This window comes from Littorina saxatilis, linkage group LG2 (assembly GCF_037325665.1).
Source record: "Littorina saxatilis isolate snail1 linkage group LG2, US_GU_Lsax_2.0, whole genome shotgun sequence".
In the NCBI taxonomy this organism is placed as follows: domain Eukaryota; kingdom Metazoa; phylum Mollusca; class Gastropoda; order Littorinimorpha; family Littorinidae; genus Littorina; species Littorina saxatilis.
The window spans coordinates 86,039,805-86,057,253 of record NC_090246.1 but is presented as its reverse complement, the minus strand read 5'-3'; the positions used below and the strand labels follow the sequence as shown (position 1 = coordinate 86,057,253).

Below are 17,449 nucleotides of genomic sequence, written 5' to 3'. Positions count from 1 at the left end.
TGTTTGAGTTATAAGCCTGTGACTAAGGTGACCCTCACACTGTTACCAGGTACTCCCCGGACTTATATAAAGCCTAGCGCAGAACCGCACGAGGTGACATGCAACTCATTTCGTGGTGGAGGGTCACAAATGAGATACACATGAAGCCCTTTGAGTGCTCCTCTCCAGTTATGTTGTTATACCAAAAATAGGTTATATTTCTCGGTAAATTCTAATTGTGAAAGCGTTTAAAAAAGAAAAAAGAAAATATATCACATCAAATAAATCCATCACGACTGGACGAGGGAACTTCGATATTGAACACCTAGTTTGCTCGAATGGGCCACCTTAAAAATAACGCTCGCTTTCCTTTTCGATGTGTTTAGGCTTCCTAGCTCATTAAAACACCATCCTTATATCTGGATGTCCATCTGCGTCGCCTATTTTCATGTTTGTCCTACAACAGACACACACTACTTTAAAATCAATTTGCTCAAATGTTAAAGGGAGTTTGTGGGTGGGGTGGTGTGGGTAACGGTTGGCGCTGAATACGGGGCGTTTATTACCTGCTTTGTTTGACCTTTGTCCGAATACACAAGTTGTTTGTCAGGTGTGAGCAGGTAGTTGAGTACGTTCATGAAGTCGGCCTCGCTATCTTTTTCCTTTGCATTGACCTGGAGGGTGAATTCGGGATTTTGTGCGTGGTACGGCACTTTCACCTGGAACATCAGTTGTGCCGTTGAACAGGCAAAGCAATGACTTCATGCATGTATACACTGAGAAAAATAAATAGCACTGACATTATTTGCATTAATAAAGTCAACAAGTTAAGTCATCCGTACTTACGTACATACATACATAAATACTTACATACATACATACATAAATACATACATACACCTCTAAAAGACAAAACAGAGTGACAGGGACAGTACAGCTAGAAGCCAAAGGTGTAAATTCAGTCAAATAAAGGGCAACGTACCGTAGCGGTCATGGTGTCCCCATCCTCTTCCTGAGTGACGCGGCTTTCCAGCTCCTGGCTTTGAAGGAACCTGTGCACAAGACGGGCCTGGACGTCCAGTGGCTGCGACGTGCGGAATTTGAAACGGACCGTTTCGCCTTCTCTGGCCACCACCAGCCCTTCTTCGCGCGATGCTTCCACCAGCCCAGAGTCAACCGCCTCCTGGCTGAAACCAAATCCCTTCTCCGGAATGTCAGGAAAAGGCTTCTGCTTTCCGATCTTACCAGTGCATTTCAGACCCATGTCACAAAGGTTGTTCATGTCGTTGTCAAACATGCGTATTTCGTAGACGCCTACGACAGGAAGGCGTATTACCAAGGACTGAGTGGTCATTGTTTTCTCGGTGATGACGTAGTTTGTCAACTGGAGGTCCTTTGGGAGATTGCCCTTGGACCCCTCTTCATTGAAAAACAGCTTGTACTTTATTCCTCGACTCCTCTCCGGGATCTGTATCATGAAGCAAAATGCAAGTGTAAGTGTTGAACGAAATGGGTTTCTGATACCCTCAACTCAAGTGCCGACTACACCACTTTCATTTTGGAGCTGTACTTGCTTATTAATACTGCATGTCAGCAGGCAAATTGTGCCCTTTTAGGCTGATCTCATCGTGTATGTTTTCTTTCGTTGTGCACGACTAAGACCCCCGGTGGCAATAACTATAGCTGTTCGTTTGTCTGGGAAGGGATCATTGTAACTTAAATCCAAAATCAGATAGACTGCCAACGTTCTAAAATTCAGAATAAAAAACCCAAGAATATACGGTTGTTGTATGCTATGATGTTTACTGAAAAAGAAAAGATACCAGGTTTGTTGCTAGCAGTGGATTTTGAAAAAGCGTTCGACAGTGTGTCCGGGCCCTTTTTACAAAAGGCATTGGATTTGTTCAATTTTTGAAATGATGTAAAAACAGTTGGTAAAGTTTGTTTTGCACGATATACGGACATGTGTTACAGTAAATGGCCAATATTCTGCATCGTTTAATATAAGAAGTGTGTCCGACAATGCGATGTATAGCCTCTCGCCATATTTGTATTTAATATGTTCTGAGATATTGTCACTCATGCTACGTAATAACCCGATGATAAAAGGATTGACATTGAATAACGAGGAAGTGTTTTTGTCTCAGTTTGCGGACAATACAACTCTTTATTTGGATGGTAGTAAGAAACCGTTTGTTGAAAGCATTACAACTTGACAGAGATGTTCTAAATTCTCTGGATAGATAATGAAAAAACACAAACTGTCTAGATCACATGAAAGATATATGTGGGATATGAATTTTTGTTGGGACCCTGGGATTTTCAAAGTTTTAGGGGTCAAATTTTCGACTAACACCAGCAACATTTTGGGAATAAATTAGGAAGCAAAAATATAAGAGATTAAAATAATTTTAAACGATTGGAGCCGAAGACAGTTAACGCTAGTCGATAGAATTATAGTTTTGAAAAGCATTGGTTTATTTATTAACTGCACAGCCAGACCCACCCGAAGTTAATACAGCCTTTTTTTTCTTCCTGTGCAAACATTCGGCGAAATGTTGTTTGCAGACATGATTGCCATGCTGGTTTGAAAGATTTTGTATGAGAAGTTAATGCAGCCTTTTTTCTTTCCTGTGCAATGGTAAACGTGTTAAAAATTCGGCAAAATGTAGTTTGCAGACCTTGTTGCCATGGTGGTTTGAATATGATTAATATTTATTCCTTTGTGGCATCGGTAAAGATAAATTGGATTCAAAGGTTTAAGATGTTAGAATTTGATGTAAAAGAGGTTAGTTTTGATATCATACCTGGAATGGAAAAAAATAATTAAAGTGGTAGCCGAGTATGTAAATGTGTTAATCACACCAAAGATGGGCGGGGATGTAGCTCAGTCGGTAGCGCGCTGGATTTGTATCCAGTTGGCCGCTGTCAGCGTGAGTTCGTCCCCACGTTCGGCGAGAGATTTATTTCTCAGAGTCAACTTTGTGTGCAGACTCTCCTCGGTGTCCGAACACCCCCGTGTGTACACGCAAGCACAAGACCAAGTGCGCACGAAAAAGATCCTGTAATCCATGTCAGAGTTCGGTGGGTTATAGAGACACAAAAATACCCAGCATGCTTCCTCCGAAAGCGGCGTATGGCTGCCTAAATGGCGGGGTAAAAACGGTCATACACGTAAAAGCCGTGGGTGTTTCAGCCCATGAACGAACAAACAAAACAAAACAAAAAACACCAAAGATTTCAATCACACTCTTCCGTTGCCTACGTGGTGTAATGGTATGACGTTGCGCAACAAACCCGACGATCATGGGTTTGATCCCCACATGGGTCTGACTTTTTTCTAACTGTTTATACGTTTTTTTCTCCTCTTTTCTTTTTGAAATAATGTTGGTGTGACATTATTAGTTGGCAGGCTTTTGATTGTGCCTAAGACGGATATTTGTCCAGTCTTCATCTTCATGTGGATGGGAATGGGTATAAGGTTATCTGAGTGGTAGCTAGATTCTTTTCCCATCTTACATAGATTACCCGTCATAAAAACAGTGAACGGTATGATGAGAGTGCAAACTTTGGCTATTTTAACTGTTTTTAATAATTAATGTATTCACATTTAGCACTATTACCTAGGCGGCGAGGGTACTCTTTGCTGACTTTTGATCGGGTATTTATAAGCTCAGAACGATAACATTTTGACACATGCAATGGATATGATTAAAAAGTAATTAGATATATTTCTTCTTTGGAGTTATGATTGTGTCTGCCCCTTTTCTTTCTTTATTTGGTGTTTAACGTCGTTTTCAACCACGAAGGTTATATCGCGACGCCTCACAAAACAACTAATTACTTTTAAATAATCACTCTCAGGATAAAAATTAAAATTGTCTCCGAGAGTAGAAAGAATAACGTTTCCTAATTTGTAAACACTTTATTGACAATTTTATGCAAGCCAACTAAACAAAACAACATGTACAGGGTGGATGATTTATTTGACTTTATCCTACATACGTGAGAGAGACAACCGTGAGATAATAATCGTTCAAATCACACGTGTGTATATCATGTAAATGAGGTCATGTCAAGCAAGTTTGGCAGGGACCTGTTTTTCCACTGCTTATGATGCCAAAGTCACCGAGACAAACGTCATTATAGAAACAAAAATTGCGCTCCCTAATTACCCTCGATGAATCTTTAGAACTGACACGTCACGCCACACTTTCAGAGTGACGTTTCTTTGCTTTGACGTAATAGATTGCACGAGGCTTTAGAAGAGATCGAGGTTCCAAAACAAGCGTCTTCAATTTAGCTGCCTCGTCTGCAAGACATTTCAGTAAAATACACTGAAGTACAGTATGTAGGATAAACAGAATACTCCATGGCTTGCTGTGTCGTACAAGATTTACACTCGTTGCTTTTTCAAATAGTGAACAGCTCGCTTTCGCTCGCAGTTCAATATTTAAAAAAACAACTCGTGTAAATCTGGTACGACACAGCAAGCCATGTAGTATTTTCTATTTATCCTCGAATGTAAAACTTGCCAAGTTGTGCCGATTATGATTTTTCTGCGATTATTAATTGGTCCCTTCTGTTCTTGACAGGTCGATTTTGCGTTTGCCTAGATGACTCATTTACCTTGTCAAAGGTGATGCGGCATCTTCCGCCCGCAGCTTCTTCAAAGAGCTTATGCTTTCCCGCAAGGTGCCAGGATGAGTGAAGATACGCCTCATAAAATTTGGGTGTGGTCATGAACGCTTCCAGGGACCATGGTTCGGGGATAAGCTGCCAGGCGTTATCCTTGAGCGGAAAGGAGTTGTGGATAGATAGTTCTGGGTCCATAAAAAAACTGTCTTCGTCTGGCGAAATCTGTTTGGGTACGATGCCAAAAACAGTTGACCTGTGGGACAGAAATTTCAACGGTTTATCGATTTCAAATACGCTTTATGCAATAGCCATGAAAAGAACGGTTCTTCGATTGTTCTGAATGTCATTGTACTAATGCTGCTGCTGCAGGGAGAGTGAATTAAAGAAACCGGCATTTAACACACAAATGCAAATTATATTTAACATTCAAAAGAATCCAAGAGCCATTTTGAAAATCATGCAACGTGAAGTACGCTCAAGCTCCAAAGTTAAGCAGATTTTTGTCGTTGACCCTTTTTTAATAACTAAGCTTCATCAATATTATATATCCAAAGCGCACCTATCTGGCTTTCCGTGAGAATATATTCACAATCTTCAGGTGTAAAACGAGACGTGAGCACAGCTCAGTTTAGCCAAGGGGTCAAGGGGGCTTGTGGCCACCGGCTTCGGTCGGTTGGCGAGGGAGGTGGCGGAGATATATGTGACGAGAGACCCAGGAATAAAGAATACCATGCCAGTTAAATATCTTTTGCTGTTGTCACATCGGTTTTTGGACGGATTGGAGAGAGAAAGGCGAATGTTTTTGTGTCCGTGAGTGATAGCCCAGTGAGTCCGGCCCTAACACATTCCCATCATAACAACAAATTATCATCGATTAAGTTTCCATATTTTTGGAACCTGGTCACAAATAGCTGATCAGTTATCGATTTTGTTTCCAAATCGTTCCTCGAACCTGGTTACACAAGGGTATACACTCTTTCACAACCAATACAAACCCGACATAGTTATTTTTGAAATTCGTCTATTAGAGCACACGCATGGCGAGAGGTTGCGTGTTCAGGCCTGGGTCAGGCCGCAATTTTCTCCCCCCTTTCCTAACCTAGGTGGTGGGTTCAAGTGCTAGTCTTTCGGATGAGACGAAAAACCGAGGTCCCTTCGTGTACACTACATTGGGGTGTGCACGTTAAAGATCCCACGATTGACAAAAGGGTCTTTCCTGGCAAAATTGTATAGGCATAGATAAAAATGTCCATCAAATACCTGTGGGACTTGGAATAAAGTAAAAAAATTCCATCTCACACGGCATTAAGTCTCAGGAAACATGAATACACGCATGCAGGAAAAACAACAATATGGGTAGCGCCGTATGTATGGCAGCTCGCTTTCCCCGGGGAGAAAGCAGCCCGAATTTCCATGAGGGTAACCTCACTGGACTGTAAATCTTATCCAATCCAATCCAATCCAATCCAATCCAAATGCATTATCCGTGACGAGCACCTTTGTCGTTCGGGGTTCCCGCTGTCCTCAATCAGTGTCCACTCATCAGATCCAAAACATCGCACGAAAGCATCTGAAGTCTTCACGTGGCGCCATGACCCGGCAACGTGCACAGCGTTCCATTGTTCGTCGCCGAGAAAAGTTCTGAATTTAAACTTCCCGTGCAGCACAACACAAGGCAGATTAGCTGACCTGCAGGGGGAAGATTTTAACCGTTATTTATTGGTATATGTATATATAAGCACCCCTTACCGCCTCCTCCTTCTCGTCTCCCTCTTCTTCTTTATTATCACCAGCGTTTCGAGCAAGCATAACACAAACTGGCATTTGCAGCTCAGATGCATTTTCACAGTTTGCTTGAAATCTGCACATTCTTTGTCATTCAAAAAGCTATTTCTGTCTTGACTCGTGTTGAAAGGCTATAGTTGTGTTTGTAGTTTGCTTTCATTGGACATATGGCAATAATAACGATAACGATGTTTAACTGACGAGACTGGACTGTATCTTGTCGACAATGCTAGAGTTTGCTAAATAATATGAATAATTTCTACTATGCTGTCTGTTAAGCAAATTACATGGTAACAGGTTTGTCGAGAAAATGGATATCAACACACACAGACACACACACACACACACACACACACACACACACACACACACACACACACACACACACACACACACACACACACACACACACACACACAAAATGCTTTCTGTACAGATGCTATAGAAACGCATTGAAGAATGAGTTTGAAGTGGTCGACGAAACTTTTAAGTTTTTGTATTCTTTAAAAAAAAAGAGTAGGATAAATAGCAATAGCTGAATATTACCTGCAGAGGTGAGCAAAAAACTGTGTTAATTTGAAATAGCAGAAGTTTCTGGCCAGTTCCTTGAGAAGCGCATACGGCGAACCGGCAGGCGCGTGCAACTTGTAGTAGGCTCTAGAGTTGTCCAGTAACTTTCTGGTCCCGACCCACATGAAGAGAGCCCTAACTGCCTGTATGTCGTTTGTCAGACCCTTGAAGAGATAGCTATGTAGTCCTTCCCAGGTCATTGCAATTTTGTCAGATGCCTGCAAAAAATAATGCTGTATTCGGGCGTGTGTGTGTGTGTGTGTGTGTGTGTGTGTGTGTGTGTGTGTGTGTGTGTGTGTGTGTGTGTGTGTGCGTGCGTGCGTGCGAGCGTGCGTGTGTGTGTGTGTGTGTGTGTGTGTGTGTGAGTGTGTGTGTGTGTGTGTGTGTGTGTTTGTGCGTACGTGTGTCTGTGTCTGCTCTTGTCAGTGTGAATGTTTCGTATAGCCTCTGTGTGTGTTTCTGTGTCAATGAAAAGAAATTACAAGCAATCTTTCTCAACAGAATCAAAACCAAGAAAGATGTGCTTATGGAACGTTAGGTGTTGACAAAGCGAAATAATTATGACACTACAAATGATATTTACAACTGTAGGGATGATTCTTATAATATTTGGTTCGTATTTAAACTTGCAATACACTGACATTTCTTGGGTTTGGGATATTAATGTCTTACAGCTTTTGCTCGTCGGTCAATGTAGTTAAAGTCACTTGCTTGGAAGATGTCAGACTTCCTGTTCAATGGAGGAGTCGGGGGTGGATACCCGTCCTCGTCGTCGGGTATATCCTTAATCGTCTGCAAAGAAAAAGGGTATTTGTAAGCCCGAAGATTGTCAAAGATCATTTCAATGTTTGTTATCCTCTTAGGTGCCAGCAGATTGGTTCCGCACAACTCGCAACTACTGTATTGCATATTTCGTGTGCATTTAGAGCGTTTACTTCCTTCTTTTTGTCTTCAACCAAAGATTTGTAACTTTATGAGCTTGTTTTGAATCCAAACAGAACACATCTACATATTTTTCGAATCAGGAAATAATAAAGAATGAGACGAAATCATACTTAGATCGATTACTAAAATGGTATTTTTAATTAGAATGTTGAGATTTTTAATGACCAAACGCATTAATTAATGTTCAAGCTACCAAGCTGAAATGCAATCCCATAGTCCGGGCTTCGTCGAAGATTGCTTAACCAACATTTCAAGCAATTTAGATAAAACAATGAAGGCGTGACAGTGCGGCCTCAGCTTTTGTAAAAACCCGGATATGACGTCATCAATGACATTTATCACAAAGTGACAAAAACCATCTGGGGAAACATTTAGTCAAAACTTGACTAAATGTAAAAAGGTACAGGAGCGGATAGGTATGTCTGGCGCATAATATGAAAATTAGACAAATGAATCTTAGAAGTAGTTCGTCAATAGACGATGTTTGAGAATAACTCAGTCGGGTTTGTATGGGTTGTGACAGAGTGAATACCCTTGCTGTTAGGGGGACAAATAATCCATAATGATATGCTCATTGTCCACGTGTTTCAGACACACCCTGCGCCAGTGATTGTCCCGTTGATTATTTGTCTCCCTAAAAGCAAGGGTAATCACTCTTCCACAACTCATACAAACCACACGCAGTTATTTTTGGAATTCGCCTTTAACATATTTTTTAAAGTACACAATAAAAGGTAGTGAGGTTACATAGTTTTTCAAGAATATGTACCATAATCGACAAGTTTTACCAATACATGTTTGTTTTCATTTCAGATAATCTTGTTTGTCCGAAGGGAGAGATTTAATCTACCCTTTAGCAAAATATAAACATATATATACGTATCAGGTAATGCATTTACTTTTGTCAGGCGAACATCTACATAGAGGGGGCAATTTACCAAGAGTAATTGTCGGGTGTTTTGATAAATGTGACCCTCCACCACGAAATGAGTCGCATGTCACCTTTGCATGATTTTCATATTTTTACATTTTCCTACAGAGTTTTTCATGCTCTATCCAGTAGTGAAAACCGTTTTAGAAAATAGCGAAAACTGTTTGAGTTATAAGCCTGTGACTTTAGGTGACCCTCACACTGTTACCAGACACTCCCCGGACTTATATTAAGCCTAGCGCAAAACCGCGCGAGGTGACATGCGACTCATTTCGTGGTGGAGGGTCACAAATAGCCACACGCGCACTATGGATTTTCCTTCAAGTGACGTTTGCACAAATCACATTTCAGGTTACTCATGAGCAAGCGCATTCTGCAGCGGTGAATATCTTTCTGCCTATTAAAAAAAGAAGGTATGAGGACGACATTGGATGCCTTAGTTAAAGGCCCACTCCGCCTCGTGAATTTCAGATCTGGTCAGGCTTTTACATGGGAAAAGACAATCCCTCCACTTGGTCACATTCCGAAAATGAAAAGCCTGGGTGATCTCTGTGCACCGTGGTGTTGTTTTCCAGAACTATTTTCGTGAAAGGCAATTAAGGGTGCCTTTATCAGAAATATATTTGTGACAGGGGAGGCTACCGCTCCTTTCACAGCAGACTCTGCACCCGAGTTGTTGGCCTTTAAGTCAACACCAGTGGGTTGTGGAATTCTGTTTGTGATGGGGTCTGGTGGTTTCCGATTGTCTGTATGTTCATGGAAACCTTCGGGTTTGCGTAACAGTTTTTATAGGGCAAAGAAATTAGCCCTAACATGTTTAATCCTGTTTGATTGCACTTCGCCTCCCGAGGTGATCGTAGTGTTACGGCACTCGGTTACATCTTCATGAATGCAAAAAACTCCATCTCCCTACCACAAGCATTCAGGGTGTTCAAGGTATGTGACCAAGTGGAGGGATGGTCTTATCCAATAGACAAACCTACCCAGATCTCAGATGGTGAACTATTTTCACGAGACAGAATGGGCCTTTTACTCCAAAAAAAGACATGGTGTAGATAGATCTGAACTGTTCTTATTTTGGTCAATTCACTTCTATCCGCCTTGAGCTATCGGCAGTATGCATTGTCTTTGTGCTATCGATATATCGGGTCACGGCAACCCCTGTGGATATATCGTATCGATACACGTTCGATATCTGGATACCTGTAATTTGTTAGACAGGGATTTGGCACGTGGTGGGTGACAACATTGATATGTTACTTTCTAATTGTTAACACCGGAGTTTAAGCAACAGTCGTGGACAGTCTCTGTGCCAAGACGACAAGAGTTGATTTGATCGGAACCGTTCAAAGGAAAACAAATCGTAGCACTGACCTTTGACAAGCGTTGAGCGTGGCGCACACACACGCACACACACGCACTCACACACTCACTCACACACACACACACACACACACACACACACACACAAAACACACGCACGCTCGCACACACACACTCACACACGCACACAAACACACACACAAACACACACACACGCACACAAACGTCCAGACGCACACACACACACACGTACACACACACACACACACACACAGACGCACACACACACACACACACACACACAAACGCACACACACACACACACTCACACACACACATACAAACACACACGCACGCACACACGCACCCACACACGCACGTATGCACGCACGCACACGTACACACACGCACACACACACACACACACACACAAACACACACATACACTGACAGACATACAGAGTTACATACACACACACACGCACGCACGCACGCACGCTCGCACGCACGCACGCATGTACGCACACACACACACACACACTCTCTCTCACACACACACACACACACACACACACACACACACACACACACACATACACACACACACACACACACTGTACATACACACAAACACACACACACTTAACTTACATTCATTATTTCAAATACACGAAGGAATTCTTACAATTCCGCTACTGTTTAAAGTACATGGACAAAGTGAAACGGTTAGGTGATCTCAAATACACGTACAAATGCAAAAACAAAACAAGTCGCGTAAGGCGAAATTACAACATTTAGTCAAGCTGTCGAACTAACAGAATGAAACTGAACTCACTGTATTTTTACAGCAAGAGCGTATACTCGTAGCATCGTCAGTCCACCGCTCGATGCACAGGCAGTGAAATTGACAAGAAGAGCGGGGTAGTAGTTGCGCTGAGAAGGATAGCACGCTTTTCTTTATCTCTATTCTTTTTAACTTTCTGAGCGTGTTTTTAATCCAAACATATCACATCTATATGTTTTTGAAATCAGGAACCCACAAGGAATAAGATGAAATTGTTTTTAAATCGATTTCGGAAATTTTATTTTAATAATAATGTTTATATTTTTATTTTTCAGAGCTTGTTTTTAATCCGAATATAACATATTTATATGTTTTTTGAATCAGAAAATGATGAGGAATAAGATAAACGTAAATTTGGATCATTTTATACAAAAAACATTTTTTTACAATTTTCAGATTTTTAATGACCAAAGTCATTAATTAATTTTTAAGCCATCAAACTGAAATGCAATACCGAAGTCCGGCCTTCGTCGAAGATTGCTTGGCCAAAATTTCAATCAATTTGATTGAAAAATGAGGGTGTGACAGTGCCGCCTCAACTTTTACAAAAAGCCGGATATGACGTCATCAAATACATTTATCGAAAAAAAAGAAAAAAACATCCGGGGATATCATTCCCAGGAACTCTCATGTCAAATTTCATAAAGATCGGTCCAGCAGTTTAGTCTGAATCGCTCTACACACACACACAGACAGACAGACACACACACACACACACACACACATACACCACGACCCTCGTCTCGATTTCCCCTCTATGTTAAAACATTTAGTCAAAACTTGACCAAATGTAACAAAAACAAAAATAAACACACAAACAAACAAACGAACTTAACAAGAGGGGAAAAAAAAGGAAATGGTTCCCCACCTTGACTCTTCGCCAACGTTCATCCATGACAGTTGCGTTAAGTTACCAACAAAACAGCACTGCTGCCCAATACGATTACACTTTCATCTGTGTGCATACGTTCAGTGATCACCTTCACTTTCCCGAGACTGTAATCATCAATAAGGAACCACACTGATTGTTGAGCAGGCCTTTATCGGTCTTGTATTTAATCAGCAATTACTTTTACATTTTGTGAAGGCTTTGAATGTATGTCTTCATCGCAATCTGACCCACGTTTTGAACTCTTGATTTGGGAATGTTGCCTGTGTCTCGTTCTTTCTTAAAAGTTAAACGCAAAACGCAAAATTAGGCATTCTTACCCCCCCCCCCCCCAAACTTTGTGCTCTGTCTGTCATTGCGTCTGCACTGCGGCCTGATTGGTAACTTTTGTATAAACAAAGACATACTTGTATGGAACATGGGGGGGGGGAGGGGGGTAGGGTAGTCGGGTTTGTGGCTTCCTCTCGGCTTTCACCACACCGCGTCATAGGTCTTCTTGAAGAAGAACCTTCCTCTCCCAGGATAAAGTTTTCTGTTTCTTCTGTTGTTGACGTTTCTGTAGCGAAGTCTTTTTTACAGGGAGGGGGTGCTAACCCCACGCCCAACCCTCCTCCTTTTTCAGCCGGGCTTGGGACCGTCCTTGGCGGAATTTGTATGGAACATGATCAGTGTTTTTTGTAAACATGCAACAGACACTCTCTGGAAATAACGCTCATGGATGTGTATGCTTGAGGGAGATGTGTTTCCTCGTAAAACAATGAGGCAAGACTATGCAACTGTTGAGCCACTCGATCAAGGCGATTAGGTGACGAAATGTGTTCCCATGTGTATGTTGTGCAGTGTTTGATCGATTTGACGCCATTTTCTTTTAAAATCATATGCACGTCGGAATCTTCGGATAGAATTCTTGAGATTGACATGGGTACCGGGTGTGATCTTTTAGTCATGTGTTTGAGAAGGATGAAGGAATACATGTGACCCACATTTCTTTGTTGGTAATCAGTGCAAGTCTGTGTTATGGGCATGAATGTGTTATCATTAACGGGCCCAAAGTGCATTAGTTTTGCACCATTTCACCAGGGAGGAAAGCAATGACAAAACTGAGTGGTATTGGCTGAACATTGTTGAACAAATACCGTGAAGTAAAAACTTCCATGTGCAACCGGTGTCACGAAATGAAACCTCTGCTGAACAATCCTTCTCATTGGGGTCAATGCGCATGCGCCAATCTTGGACTTAAAAACGCGACCCGCCTTTGACCGAACGAACCATGGGTTAGGGTTAGGGTTAGGGTTAGGGTTAGGATTAAGGTTAGGATTAAGGTTAGGGTTAGGTTGTTCACGACCTGATTAATCTCCCCATGTTACCGCATGCGCATTGACGGCAATGAGAAGGATTGTTCAGGCAGAGTTTTCAGTTCGTAACACCGGCATAACGGGCAGTAAGTAATTATGTGCAGCTAGTGCGAGTGAAAACTGCCCCCCCTGCCCATAGAATCACATAGAACAAAATTAAAAGGTATACTACTATATGATTCCTGCTCCCCCTCCTCCCCCCCCCCCCCCCCCTCGTTTTTCTTGCAGGGATAATACGCTGGCCCAAGAGATCACAGTGACCCAAGGCAGGATCAATACAAGGAGTCGACTCATAATGAATGGTCACCTTGGCACACAACGGGAAAAATCACACCGCTCTGGCATGAACTCACACCATTTATTTAACAGTCTGCACATTCCGACCCCCCTCACACCCCCCCCCCCCTCACTCCCCCCCACCCCCCCCCCCCACCCCCCACCCGCCGCACAAACACCTCACATACATCTAATCCCGACTGACGTTTCCTTTATGACCAACAGGCCTATCGGAGGAAGGTAGAGGTTTAGTTTGCTAAGTGCATGGTTGGGGAGGGCGGGGGGAGGGGACAAAAACTGATTTCTGCTGTTTTAATAAAATGATGATGATGATGATAATGATGATGATGATGATGATGATGATGATGATGATGATGATGTTGATGATGATGATAATAATCATGATGATGATGATGATGGTGATGATAATGGAGAGAGAGAGAAAGGGAGAGAGAGAGAGGGAGGGAGAGAGACAGGCAGACAGACAGACAGACAGACAGACAGACAGACAAAAAGACAGACAGTCAGACAAACAGACAAAGGCAAAGAAAAGATAGGGGTCAGAGACAGGCAGAAAGACCGAGAGAAAAAGAGAAAAAGACAGACAGATTGCCACGTCAAGGCGGGAGGCCCCCAGATCTTATCGGAAATTCACTTGCATACACCTGAGCTAAAATTAGATTTAGCCAATGGTCAAACGACCTCAGAAAGCGACGTGAGGATGAGTTTACCACATGTTTGTGTGTGTGTGTGTGTGTGTGTGTGTGTGTGTGTGTGTGTGTGTGTGTGTGTGTGTGTGTGTGTGTGTGTGTGTGTGTGTGTGTGTGTGTGTGTGTGTGTGTGTGTGTGTGTGTGTATGTGTGTGTATGTGTGTGTGCGTGTGTGTGTGTGTGTGTCGTGTGTGTGTGTGTGTGTGTGTGTGTGTGTGTGTGTGTGTGTGTATGTATGTGTGTGTGTATGTGTGTGTGTGTGTGTGTGTCGGTGTGTCTGTGTGTGTGTGTGTCTGTGCGTGTCTCTGTGTGTGTCTGTGTCTGTGTGTGTATCTGTGAATATCATGAATGGTAGAATATTGTCCGCCACTTCACGATAGTGTCGCCGCCCAGAGCACATAACTAAGTTTCCCTTTTCTGCCTCATATTGTACACAACATTCCACATCTTTCACACACAAAAAATTACAATAAAATAAAGCAATGTTTTAATCAATATTCATTTCGATAAAAACAAGAAAAATTGGACCCCAAAAAATTTCCCCTCGAGATCACTGATACTTTCATTTCATGCAAAACACGCAAACATATTTATAGATTAGAAAAATCAGAATACATCATACAACTTTGACCAGTTATACTGAAAAAACACGTAGAAACTCACTTTAACGTAGATAGACAACGAAGACGGAAATGGTTTTTAGCAAAGGACACAAATGGAGAATATAAGGATGCGAGAGTTTGCACGTACTTGGTTAGTTTAACAATGATGGGATGCCGGATGTTTAAAACAAAGTGTTCAAAGCGGATTTATGGGTTTTGACTTGGCATTCTTAACATTTTAATTCATGTGTTTTGTCACATGATTAATAAAGAAGAAACATTTCCAAATTAGCCTAGCCCCCGTTTGTCTCCGATATGTTGGATTAAAAACAAGCTCAGAAAAAAATATGAACATTCTTATTAAAATTGAAATTTTAGAAATCGATGTAAAAAGAATGTCATGTTATTCTTTATCGTTTCCTGGTTCCAAAAACCAATAGATATGTTATGTTTGAATTAAAAACAAGCTCAGAAAGTTGAGAGAAAAAAATATAGAAAAGCGCCTATGTCACGTATTGCCCTGAAATCAACAGTGGTCAAAGGCAAGATAAAAAGACACCGGGGAACCACATAGCGAATGCTGGAAAAAAAAGACGCAAACATAGGACAAATCACACAACCAAGACAGGTAATCACACCATTTGGATCTTCACCCTTTAACATACCACTGTCTCTACCTTCCTCCACATTCCCGCCCCCTCCCTCTTTCTTCACCCTTTGACATACCTCTGTCTCTACCTTCCTCCACATTCCCGCCCCCTCCCTCTTCCTTCACCCTTTGACATACCTCTGTCTCTACCTTCCTCCACATTCCCGCCCCCTCCCTCTTCCTTCACCCTTTGACATACCTCTGCCTCTACCTTCCTCCACATTCCCGCCCCCTCCCTCTTCCTTCACCCTTTGACATACCTCTGCCTCTACCTTCCTCCACATTCCCGCCCCCTCCCTCTTCCTTCACCCTTTGACATACCTCTGTCTCTACCTTCCTCCACATTCCCGCCCCCTCCCTCTTCCTTCACCCTTTGACATACCACTGTCTCTACCTTCCTCCACATTCCCGCCCCCTCCCTCTTCCTTCACCCTTTGACATACCTCTGTCTCTACCTTCCTCCACATTCCCGCCCCATCCCTCTTCCTTCACCCTTTGACATACCTCTGTCTCTACCTTCCTCCACATTCCCGCCCCCTCCCTCTTTCTTCACCCTTTGACATACCTCTGTCTCTACCTTCCTCCACATTCCCGCCCCCTCCCTCTTCCTTCACCCTTTGACATACCTCTGTCTCTACCTTCCTCCACATTCCCGCCCCCTCCCTCTTCCTTCACCCTTTGACATACCTCTGTCTCTACCTTCCTCCACATTCCCGCCCCCTCCCTCTTCCTTCACCCTTTGACATACCACTGTCTCTACCTTCCTCCACATTCCCGCCCCCTCCCTCTTTCTTCACCCTTTGACATACCTCTGTCTCTACCTTCCTCCACATTCCCGCCCCCTCCCTCTTCCTTCACCCTTTGACATACCACTGTCTCTACCTTCCTCCACATTCCCGCCCCCCCCCCTCTTCCTTCACCCTTTGACATACCTCTGTCTCTACCTTCCTCCACATTCCCGCCCCCTCCCTCTTCCTTCACCCTTTGACATACCTCTGTCTCTACCTTCCTCCACATTCCCGCCCCCTCCCTCTTCCTTCACCCTTTGACATACCTCTGTCTCTACCTTCCTCCACATTCCCGCCCCCTCCCTCTTCCTTCACCCTTTGACATACCTCTGTCTCTACCTTCCTCCACATTCCCGCCCCCTCCCTCTACCTTCACCCTTTGACATACCTCTGTCTCTACCTTCCTCCACATTCCCGCCCCCTCCCTCTTCCTTCACCCTTTGACATACCTCTGTCTCTACCTTCCTCCACATTCCCGCCCCCTCCCTCTTTCTTCACCCTTTGACATACCTCTGTCTCTACCTTCCTCCACATTCCCGCCCCCTCCCTCTTCCTTCACCCTTTGACATACCACTGTCTCTACCTTCCTCCACATTCCCGCCCCCTCCCTCTTCCTTCACCCTTTGACATACCTCTGTCTCTACCTTCCTCCACATTCCCGCCCCATCCCTCTTCCTTCACCCTTTGACATACCACTGACTCTACCTTCCTCCACATTCCCGCCCCCTCCCTCCTCCTTCACCCTTTGACATACCTCTGTCTCTACATTCCTCCACATTCCCGTCCCATCCCTCTTCCTTCACCCTTTGACATACCACTGTCTCTACCTTCCTCCACATTCCCGCCCCCTCCCTCTTCCTTCACCCTTTGACATACCACTGTCTCTACCTTCCTCCACATTCCCGCCCCCTCCCTCTTCCTTCACCCTTTGACATACCTCTGTCTCTACCTTCCTCCACATTCCCGCCCCCTCCCTCTTCCTTCACCCTTTGACATACCACTGTCTCTACCTTCCTCCACATTCCCGCCCCCTCCCTCTTCCTTCACCCTTTGACATACCTCTGTCTCTACCTCCCTCCACATTCTCGTCCCCTCCCTCTTCCTTCACCCTTTGACATACCACTGTCTCTACCTTCCTCCACATTCCCGCCCCCTCCCTCTTCCT

The 17,449-nt window shown here is 43.3% G+C and overlaps 1 protein-coding gene across 1 annotated transcript in view; it reads right to left on the bottom strand.

The window, feature by feature from the left end:
* The window catches only part of LOC138954633 (uncharacterized), a 29,313-nt gene that overhangs the window by 1,747 nt on the left and 10,117 nt on the right, over window positions 1-17,449 (bottom strand). The window contains exons 2-5 of the mRNA XM_070326432.1: window positions 7,645-7,764; window positions 4,609-4,770; window positions 962-1,447; window positions 546-698 (exon numbers count right to left, since the gene is read on the bottom strand). Of these exons, the coding sequence (XP_070182533.1) occupies window positions 546-698; window positions 962-1,447; window positions 4,609-4,770; window positions 7,645-7,764 (921 nt within the window). The remainder of the gene's footprint in view (window positions 1-545; window positions 699-961; window positions 1,448-4,608; window positions 4,771-7,644; window positions 7,765-17,449) is intronic.